Source organism: Rattus norvegicus, chromosome 1, assembly GCF_036323735.1.
Source record: "Rattus norvegicus strain BN/NHsdMcwi chromosome 1, GRCr8, whole genome shotgun sequence".
In the NCBI taxonomy this organism is placed as follows: domain Eukaryota; kingdom Metazoa; phylum Chordata; class Mammalia; order Rodentia; family Muridae; genus Rattus; species Rattus norvegicus.
Genome location: NC_086019.1, coordinates 163,335,186 through 163,345,812, shown reverse-complemented (window position 1 = coordinate 163,345,812; position 10,627 = coordinate 163,335,186). Strand labels below are relative to the sequence as shown.

The 10,627-nt window shown below is 53.0% G+C and overlaps 1 protein-coding gene across 1 annotated transcript; it reads left to right on the top strand.

Annotated features, from left to right (window-relative positions):
* Positions 1-7,135: 7,135 nt before the first annotated feature.
* Positions 7,136-9,962, top strand: Tpbgl (trophoblast glycoprotein-like). Its single transcript, NM_001401344.1, has one exon. It carries the CDS (start codon positions 7,432-7,434, stop codon positions 8,584-8,586), a length of 1,155 nt encoding a protein of 384 aa, NP_001388273.1. The 5' UTR covers positions 7,136-7,431; the 3' UTR covers positions 8,587-9,962.
* The last annotated feature ends 665 nt before the right edge of the window (positions 9,963-10,627 follow it).

The window sequence follows — 10,627 nt, the reverse complement described above, 5'->3', positions numbered from 1 at the left end:
ACTCGGGAAAGAACAAACATGGTCCAGTCATAACCACCCTGAGGATTTACCCAGAGGACTCTAAGTCAGAACATCACAGAGAAGTGTGCTCATTCATGCTTGCTGGCATGCACGGGGTTAGGACATGGAGCTAGCCTAGGTGCCCATCTACACATGAGTTGATAAAGACCATACACATACACAGGGACATTTATTTGGGTGTAAAGAAGAGTCGATGATGACATTCACAGAAAACTGGATGTAATTAGAGATCACTGTTAAGTGAAATAAGCCAGATTCAGATAGACAAATATAGCATCTAGATCTCTCTCTCTCTCTCTCTCTCTCTCTCTCTCTCTCTCTCTCTCTCTGTGTGTGTGTGTGTGTGTGTGTGTGTGTGTGTGTGGTGTGCATGCCTGCATGCGTGCAGGTGCCTAAGGAAGCCACAGGCATTAGAACCCCTGAAACTGGAGTTACAAGAAGCTGCGTGAGCTGTTGGGCATGGGTTATAGGGACTGGACTCCAATGTTCTACAGCAGTAGTACCTGCTTTAAACCTCTGAGCCATCCCTTTCAGCCACAGAAGTCACATTTAAACACACAAACAAAACTGGGCATAGTAACATATCCCTGTAACCCCAATGCTAGGGAAGTAGAAACAGGTGGATTCCTAGGGTTGGCTGGCCAGTCATTTTGCAATCCTTGGTGAGTTCCAGGCCAGCAAAAGACTATCTCTAAAAATGAGTGGACAGTGTCTGAGGAATAAAGCTTCAGGTTGTTCTCTGGATTTTACATGCACATGTATATACACACACACACACACACACACACACACACACATACACACACACACACAGAGACAGAGACAGAGAGACATACACACACAAAGAGAGACAGACAGACAGATGCAGACAAACACACAGAGGAGACAGAAAGGGAGTCAAATACATACAGACACACACACACAGAGAGAGAGAGAGAGAGAGAGAGAGAGAGAGAGAGAGAGAGAGAGAGAGAGAGAGTGGGAATATACTCTTCACATATACATGTACACTCACAATAAGGACAGGAAGAGCAATAATCAGAATGATGGAATTCGGCACCATGGACAGATCAGCTGAGCTGGAGGACAGCTCCCTACAAGGTAAGGATCTCTGAATACACAGCAGCTGCTGTGCTTGGACTAGGTAAGTGTCCAGAAAGTCTCGCTCTGAGTGCAAGAGTCCATAAGAAACATCAATACGGGGGCTGGGGATTTAGCTCAGTGGTAGAGCGCTTGCCTAGGAAGCACAAGGCCCTGGGTTCGGTCCCCAGCTCCGAAAAAAAGAACAAAAAAAAAAAAAAAAGAAACATCAATACGGAAAAGCTTGCTTCCTAGGGATGAGGGATTCAGGGGATGGAGAAACAAGACTGTGTGACAGAATGGACAAAATATTTAAGAATAAGGGACCATGAGGGTGGGGAGGACTCAGGGTTAATAAGGGTCAGTGGGTCACCTGCTCTGTGAGTGAGACGACAGGGCAGCACTGGGGGAAGTCTAAGGAAGAGGCATTGGGGTCCCTTCTACTAAGCTCTACATTAGTGGTCCTGTATCTCTAACGCTGGCATTGTGGGGAACGTATGAAATGTGTTTGAGTTTCTATGCTCCTGATTCTGACTCTGCTTTGGGTACTTTCTGCTGGATAACATTGCTCCACGGTTCAGTAGCTTAAAACCACCACTCACGGTGTGAGAAAGAGCAATAATCAGGATGAATGGATTCAGCACCATGGACAGATCGACAGGCCGAGCCGGAGGACAGCTCCCAGCCAGGTAAGGATCTGAGTACTCAACTATGTGAGTTAGAAAGGCTTGGATCTGTTCGGTAGTGTGGGGCAGCTGGGGTCCCAGAGCAGCTGCAGTTGGGTATATCACCTAGGATCTGGTTGATCTTGGGGGATTCAGATGAGATGGCTAACTTCTGGTCTCATCTTTGTGGTTTTGCTCATAGCAACTCTAGGGAAGTCAGGGGGCTGCAGGACAAGCACTTTCCAACTCTCCTACTTACACACTTACTGACGTGCCATTATCCCAAAGAAGTAAAGTGGTCAAACCAAAGTCGGTGTGAGAAGGCACGACATGAAAGCATAGACCAGAGTGGTAGGATGCATTTGGGAAACTGGGAGCAGCCTCCCACAGTCTTGCTGTGGTTAGTTCCCCGCCATTACTATTTCTAACACCACAAGAGCCTGTGCTCTGCTTCCCAGACACTGTGTTCTACAGCTCTCCAAGGCTGCAGCTCTAAGAACTTGGTGTTTTGATGTCAAGATTCTGTGATTCTGAAAACAGGAAGACTGTATAGCTGAGGAAGAGCACAAAGGCCCAAGCGGAGGCTAAGAAAATCCTGCAAAGGAAGATCCCACCCAGACCTCTGCCCCAGCTTCTGTCTGGATCATGTAAATGGCATCAACAACATGTTTGGAATTAGAGAACCTGGAATGTAGACCCTGGGTCATGGAAATGTAATCCTTGGGTCATGACCCATCTGAGATGACCCCAAGCATAATTTCCAAAACCAAGGTATTTGTGATATTTTTCCCCTAAGGCTGAAAGTTGAGCCTGGGGTTTGTTGTGTGCTAGGCAAGTGCTCTACGCTGACCCACATGTCCAGCTACTCAAACATAGCTCTAAACCAGCCAGTGTTCTCTCACAGACAACAGTTACCAAGCCCTGTGTCCCGAGTGATGCAGAAGATGAACAAAGCCGGAACTGAGCCCACTCATGTCCACAACTGAGAGCCTGTCCCCATGCAGCTGGAGAAGAGGGGTTTGTTCCCAAGTCCTCCAGCTACACCCATAGCTGCTGAGACCCTGCTTGAGTTCCAAAAGAACCCAGGCTCAAATGGGCTCCTCCTCTTAGCCTCTCCTTTTACCTGGAAAAAGAGAGAGAAGCAGGAAGCGGAGGGGAAGAAAAAGAAGGAACTCAACTCTGCTACTTCCTCTTTCCCACTCCTCCTCTGACTCTATGGTGCCCTGCACCAACCACTGCCTGTACTCGAGGGTCAGTGGTCCTGCCCCTTACCTCTCCCTAGAAGAGTGATGGAGAAGCATAGGGTCTCTACAAGGGAAGGAGGCCTAGAGCATCACAGAAAACCATGGCATCTCACCCCTATAGAGGGACCAGTTGCAACCCACTAGCCAAACCACCCTGTAGCACAGGAGAGGAACTGAGAGACAGTGGCCTGCTCAGTCACACCCCAGCAGTGGACCAAAACTAAATCCCTGCCCTCTGCTAAACATAAGTTTCTAAATGGACTCAAAAGCCAGCCTAAGTACCTGTGTAGTAACAGAATCATATTTGTCAGAGGTGCACGGGAGGGAAGAGGGACAAGACCACTTATGCTTCCCCAGGACTCAGCCCACTCATTTATATTAGCCTTCCCCAGAGGCAAGCCGCAGAGTGGAGGAGGGTATTAAATATCAGGGAGTTATTTAAAAGCCAATTGCCTGCCCCTCCCAAGCAGAGTATGGATGGCCTCTGCTGACTCAACGGAGAAAATGAATCTTGGGCCTATGGATTTTCCTGTGTCTCAAGGCAGTGGGGGCGGAGGGAGGCTGTGAGGAGTGATGGACTGGATGAGGGAGGCCCACAGTGAAGTTCCCCTTTCCCAGTCAGGGCAGCACAGAGGAGAGGACCTGAGCCTCCCCACAGTCATCACTCCAGGCTACTGGGCTGCACTTCCATCTGCCTCAAAGAAGGGGGGACAGTCTCCTGAAAAGGACCCCTCCAAACACACACACACACAGAGGGGGGAGGGAGCTTATGGCTGCTTACACTGTATGACTAAGCAAGTTAAGACCTTAACTGCCATGGAGCCAAGTTTAAGGCCACATATAAAGAAGGAGGCACAGATAGGGTTATATCTTACTTCCATGCCTAAAGATCTAGAGAGTCTAGGACTAAGAGGCGGTCTGTCCATATACTCTTTTCTTTCTTTTCTCAGATAGGGAAACCAAAGACTGGAAACAGCCTTGCCCAAGAATTTCAGTGATCTTTAAGCATCTCTCAGGGCACAGAGGAGCTGGTTCCTGTTGAATGAGGGGATACTGTTGGGTGATCCCAGAGACGTTACCAACCTCTCTGTGTGCCAAGGTGCAATGAAGTGTAGAAGAAGCAGGGTCTTTTCAAGAAGAAAAAAAGGCCTGAGTGAAAACCCTGAGCACAGGAAGGAGCATCATCTTGCAAGGCTCAGAGAATGGCCCTGAGATCTAGTAGAATAAGAATCTCAAGAACAGAAGTCGAAGCTAGGCATAATGGTACTCTCATTTAATCCCAGAGCATGAGAGGCAGAAACCAACAGATCTCTGTGAGTTCAAGGCCAGCCTGGTCTACATAGTGAGTTACAGGCTAGCCATAGCTATATGGTAACATCCTGTCTCAAAACAGAAATAAACAAACAAAAATCCTGAAGCTTGCTCCAGGCACATGACAGCCTCTTACTCTGCCTGGATGTGATGCTGTGCCTGACTAGCTCTTAGCTCAATGAAAGTTTGAGAGGGTCAACTTACCACCCACAGGGTCCCAGTCACACTGCTGAAGGAGGAAGCGTGGGGCACACAGGACTGTTATAGCAAAGAAGCTATAAAGCTGAGCTCCAAACCTGGCTGGAGGGAAGCACTTAACCATCCAAGTGAGGGTCTCCTGGTACAGTTATAGATGAAGGATCCTCAGAGAGCTGGCCTCAAACCAGAGACTTTTAGTGAAGGTTCACTCCCTGGCTCCTTCTCCATAGTGAGCCCTGAGCTGTGTTCTAACAACACAGGAATCGTATTGATCTGGAGTCCTCACTACCAATGGTTTAAAAGTCCAAGAGAGTTCTAGCATGCTGATCATTAAATGGAGTTCCAAAAGAAGACAAGAGGAGACCATTGCAAAGGAGATAAACAGTCAAAGAGCAGATATTTCCATTGACTGAGTCAGGGAGCAAACACAGCCTCAGCCTCACACAGATATACATTTATTGAAACACCTACTGGACATAATACACTGACAACTCCCAAATGGAGAGATCTCTTCTTTCAAAGAACATAGCAATTTCCTCATTCATACAACACAGAGAACATGGGTCCCTTTGCCTAATGATTGTAGGTTCTTCTTACGCTTCTCTTCCCCAACGGAGCTGTTTAACACCAACCAATGAAGGTTGCCTGCCACCTTGTAGCCCCTCTCCCTTGGAGAGGGAAGTCAGCAGCAATCAGAAGGCAGCCACCATGAAAACCCATGAGGGAGCTTTGGCCTGGGCAGTAGTCTACACTTCCTTAGAGATCAGAGGCAGAAGGTCTTCATGCAGTTGAGTCAGGGAAGCAGACCATTGTGGTCACTCATTATTTGAGCACTTGTGCCATGTGAGAAAAGGTGGTACCTGTGTCCTCCAAAGGACAAGGACATAGTCCAGGGCAAGAGTGGGTTCCATCTGTATGTATTCATGTTCACAAGAGTCTGCAAGCTGCCCCTTTAAGGCTGCAGTTGAAATCTGCACTGGCCCAGTGTGTGAACCTTTGAGCACGTCGGTATGCTTCTGAATCTATGGACACGTACCAGGTTACACTCAGAGCTATATCCTACGCACACAGGCATGAATGAGCCTGCATGTGTCTGTGTGAGACCCATTTGTTTGGAGCTACTGTGTGCAAGCCTCCCATGCACATGCATGCGCATCCAAATAAGAATGAATTTGTGACACCGCACATGGGCGTGTGTGGGTCTGTTTGTGTGAAGCTTGCCTTTCTGTGTAAGAGGCACACGTGTATGTGTAAACTCATGTGGCCACCTGTCCAACTCTAAATGTGAAAGCTACTGGCCCCTGTAGAGTTACCATGGAGACAGGACTAGGTCAACATGAACTGGGGGACCAGCCTGGCCCTTCGTGTTGGTATTTGCTTGAGACCCAGGCCACTGCAGAGTGTGCCTCGTAAAGTGGTTTCAATCTGCTGGTCGATCTGCTAAATGCAACTTCAGGGAAGAAATCAACCAATTATCCCCCAATTCAAGAGAAAGAGACTGACTGATTCTTATGGGGAGGAGGGAAGCCTCTATCCCAACCAGCTTTGCCAAGTAAGATACTCGAATGGCCTGCAGATCAAATGTCAGCTTCTCCAACCTGAATAATTCATGCCAAGACCAGGAATGCTCCCTTCTCCAGAGTCTGTCTCTTTAAATCAGGTCTTGAGCTTCACTGTTCTGGAGAGAGAAAAAAAAAAAAGTAAATAAGTAAAAATCCAGAACAAAACAAGCCTATTAACAGCTCAACCCCCACCTCAGCCCTGGATCTTCCACACCCTCACGCTCCACTACAAAATCAGTTCCAGATTTTCCTGCTTCTGGAGCCCTCTCCTGCAACCGGCACCCCACTCAATAGGGGGACTGGTAGGGAAGTTTGGAGGGGAAGGGGCAAGCTGACCACACAGTATCCTGGGAGTGCTCGGTGCTGAGGTGGGGTGAGAAAACTTAGAGCTGAATCACTCCACCCACTGCTCCCTGAGCCTAGGAGGGGTCCAGCCTGAAGGGTGGAACCAATGGGAGTGGTCTTGGCAGAGGCAGGGCAGCCTGAGTTAGGAGCGTAGGAGATGTGGGGACAGAAGGTACTTTAGACTTCCCTAGGGCATAGGTAAGGGTCGACAAAGGACTGGATGCGCAAGACCTGCAAAGGTGGAGACACAGGGAACTGGGTTCGCCAAGGAGGCAGCCAAGGCTAGGGATTTTCCAGGCTCGCTCCCTTAGCACAGCTCCTGGACTACAAGAAGAGTAACTTTGCCAGCCCACCCCTCAGCCCTGCCTCCTTTTCTAGGGATAGTTCTAAACTCCTCTCCCACCCTCGCTGGGTGCACAGACCCACCTGCCAGGTCAGCCCTGAGTGCCCCGCCCCACGTGTGCCTCGGAGGGAGGAGGAAAGAACCTGCCTAAACGGAGGGGGTGGGGAAAGAAGCAAGTCAGAGCTTGGGGAGCCAAACTTCTCCGCAGCTCCTGAACTAGAGAGCAGGGGAGGAAGAGTGCGCAGCGGCCCTAAGCCTGCTGCTCCGGACCCTCCCACCCCGCCTCCCTCGGCGAGGAGGTGCGGAGACTCCACTGGGGGCGGAGGAGGCGGCCCGGAGGCGGGGAGGGGGAGGCAAACCCTGCCCACTCGGCTCTGAGCCCGGAACGGCCGCGGAAGTCGGAGGCCGGAGCGCAGGGCGACGAGGGCAGCGGGGGCGGGGGACTCCGCTCCCCGCCTGACCCCTTTCGCCCCCAGCCATCAAAGTGAAGGCTCCTCGGACTTTACAAGCCGGAGGACGGACTGGTCGGGACTGTCAGCTGCTCCGGGTCAAGGTCTAGCCCACCGCCACCCTCCCGTGCCACCCCCATCCCATCATCTCCAAACGCTCCCAACTCCCTGGTGAGCGCTGCGGGCCGGGGGCTGGATGCGGGGACGGCCGCGATGGCCCCGCGCGCGGGACAGCGGGGGCTCTGGAGCCCGCTGCCAGGGCTGCTGCTCTTGGCGGCGGCGCTGAGCCGGCCCGCCGCGCCCTGTCCCTTCCAGTGTTACTGCTTCGGCAGTCCCCGGCTGCTGTTGCGCTGCGCGTCGGGCGCGGAGCTCCGGCAGCCGCCCCGGGACGTGCCACCCGACGCGCGCAACCTCACCATCGTGGGCGCCAACCTGACCGTGCTGCGCGCGGCCGCCTTCGCGGGAGGGGACGAGGAGGCGACGGACAGCGTACGCCTACCACTCCTCACCGCGCTGCGCCTCACTCACAACAACATCGAGGTGGTAGAGGACGGTGCCTTCGACGGGCTGCCCAGCCTGGCGGCACTCGACCTAAGCCACAACCCGCTGCGCGCCCTGGGCTCCCGCGCCTTTCGCGGACTGCCTGCTCTGCGCTCACTACTGCTCAATCACGCGCTGGCTCGGGGCAGCCCGGGGATGCTGGATGCACTGGACGCCGCTCTGGCCCCGCTGACCGAGCTGCGCCTGCTGGGCTTGGCAGGCAACGCGCTGAGCCGCCTGCCACCCGCCGCGCTGCGCCTGCCGCGCCTGGAGCAGCTGGATGCGCGTGTCAACGCGCTGGCCAGCCTGGGCCCCGACGAGCTGCGCGCTCTCGAGCGTGATGGCGACTTGCCCCAGCCGCGCCTGCTGCTGGCGGACAACCCACTGAGCTGCGGGTGCACCTCGCGCCCCCTGCTGGCCTGGCTGCACAATGCCACCGAGCGCGTACCCGACGCGCGCCGCCTGCGCTGCGCTTCCCCGCGCGTACTGCTGGACCGACCGCTGATGGACCTGGACGAGGCGCGACTAGGCTGCTCCGACGGCAATGCACACGAGCGCGGCGAAGAGGTAGACGTCGCCGGCCCGGAGTTGGAAGCCTCTTACGTCTTCTTCGGGCTGGTGCTGGCTCTCATCGGCCTCATCTTCCTCATGGTGCTCTACCTAAACCGCCGCGGCATCCAGCGCTGGATGCGCAACTTGCGCGAGGCCTGCAGGGACCAGATGGAGGGCTACCACTACCGCTATGAGCAGGATGCAGACCCGCGCCGCGCGCCCGCTCCGGCCGCCCCTGCCGGCTCCCGGGCCACTTCTCCAGGCTCGGGTCTCTGAGCCTCACCTCCCTAATGGGGGGCTATCCCTGTCAGCTGATGACTTTACAGGGGCCATACAGCCTTTCCCTGCCTGGCCTGGGCCCCGGAGATCACACACTCACGAGTTTGGATCTCTGAGACCTTAGGATCAATCGTAGTATCTCTTCCATACCGAAATTCCAAAGTGTACTCTTTCCCTAGCCTTAGAGTTTCCAGATCAAAAACCCAGAAATCTGTTTCCAGAAACAAATCCTACCTGCCCGCCCTTACAGGACCATTGAAATTCCTTCTCCCTAGCCTGGCTCACCCAAAGACCCTGCTCTTCTATTTTGAAATCTCTAGCACTTTCTCCACCACTCTACATGCTTTGAGCCAGACACCCTGGCTAGATTGCACTGACCCCTATCCCGGGCTAGGAGTCCTCAGTCCCTTTCTCGGAGTTCAGAGGGTCTACCCTTCCAGTCTCTTTGGAAGGTTTTTATGAAGTCCAAACCTTTTGTCCCACCCCAGAACTCTGGGCTCTCCGTCATGTAACCCACATCTGAAGAAGGCTCTGTGGTTTCAGTGACCTCCTCTGGTCTGATGTGCTTCATACCCTGGTTCTAGCTCAGGCCCTTCCATTCTTTGGCCCTGGCTGGGTCCCAGTTCCAGCCTTGTCTCTCTCATCCCAGGGGCAAGCCTTGGTGTAGAATCCATCCTTAGCCTTTCTGTTGGGGCTGTAATGTCCCAACACTCAGTGTTTGTCCTCAGTCTGAAACTCGGCTCTTCACCCAGTCACTTTCATGTTCTGGCCCGAGGCTTAGGCTCTCAGCTCCCTTGACATCCGTCACCCGCCAGAGTGGACTCTCCCCATGGTGGGGTGCTACCCACTGCCCTCCTAGGAGAAGTTCTTCCATCCTGCAGGACAAGGGCAAGCACCCCCATAGCATATAGGCAGACTCTAGTGAGGGAGGGAACAGATGGGATGGGCAGGGTCTCCAAACCAGGGTCACTGGTCTGTCTGGAAAAGTGAAGCTTGGAGCTGCTGCCCACCCAGCCCTCTGTGCTCCACCACCTACATGGTCCTTCCCTGGGAACTCCTTGCTACCACCTCTCTGCCTTCTGGAAGGGGATAGAGTCTGACCTCTTGTCTCAGTCGAAAGCTTTCCTGGTCAAGGTCATGGCCTCAGTGCCCTGCCTTCTGCATGATCCCAAAGCACAATGGTGAGTGAGGAGGGACAGCCTCCCTGCCTCTCACCCTAAGTCAGGCAGAATGGCAGGCCTGTGCTGCCTCTGCACAGGAAGTCTTCCTCCTCTGTGTATTGGCTTGAGGCCCGCCTTCCCACCCTCACCTGAGAAATCTGGATCTCCCTTGGGCTGTTTTCTATAAAGTCTGCAATAGTCTCCGATACTCTCTGCTCTTGTAAGTGGTGCTGTGTTTGTCCTACTGACCTTGGGGCATTGGTGGGAGTGAGAGGTGACAAGGGGCCATTTGGGGGCAGTGGCCCTTATGTGCTCTCTGGAGATGTGGGAAAAAGAAATGGGTTGTGAATGCACATGGCAGGATTGAGGCTAGACACACGCTGGGTGCTCTCCACCATTCTCCAAACCAGTCTGCCTTTTAATGGTCGAAATAGGCATGCGATTCTGGGCCTCCTCTACACGCTCCCTTTGTTTGGGGTGGGGCTCTGAACGGGAGAATGCTTGCACTGACTAACCTGGCCTCAGCTTCTCGGGAAGGAGGACAGCTATAAAGGGGAGGCAGTTTATTGGGGCAAAACTGTCTGAGGAGCTTCCTATTGGCTGCTATGGACCTTCCTACTTGCTAGTGCCTCCTGTGTCAGGCTGTGTTTTTTGGTTTGGTTTGGTTTCATTTTGGGGGGTTATTTTGTTTTGCTTTTTTTGTTTTTGTTGTTGTTGTTGTTGTTGTTGTTGTTGTTGTTTTGCCAGAGTGGGGCAGGGGGCAATGACCACCTAATAAAGGTGAATTTGGGAACCAGGCTTTTAGGCTGAAGGATGATGCACATCTTTGACCTCAGGATTCCCAGGGTCACTTGCTTAGGGTCTCAGAGCCCTAGAAC

Bases quoted from the DNA above. Each gene is read 5' to 3' on its own strand.
- Tpbgl (NM_001401344.1), top strand. From the start codon at position 7,432: ATGGCCCCGCGCGCGGGACAGCGGGGGCTCTGGAGCCCGCTGCCAGGG.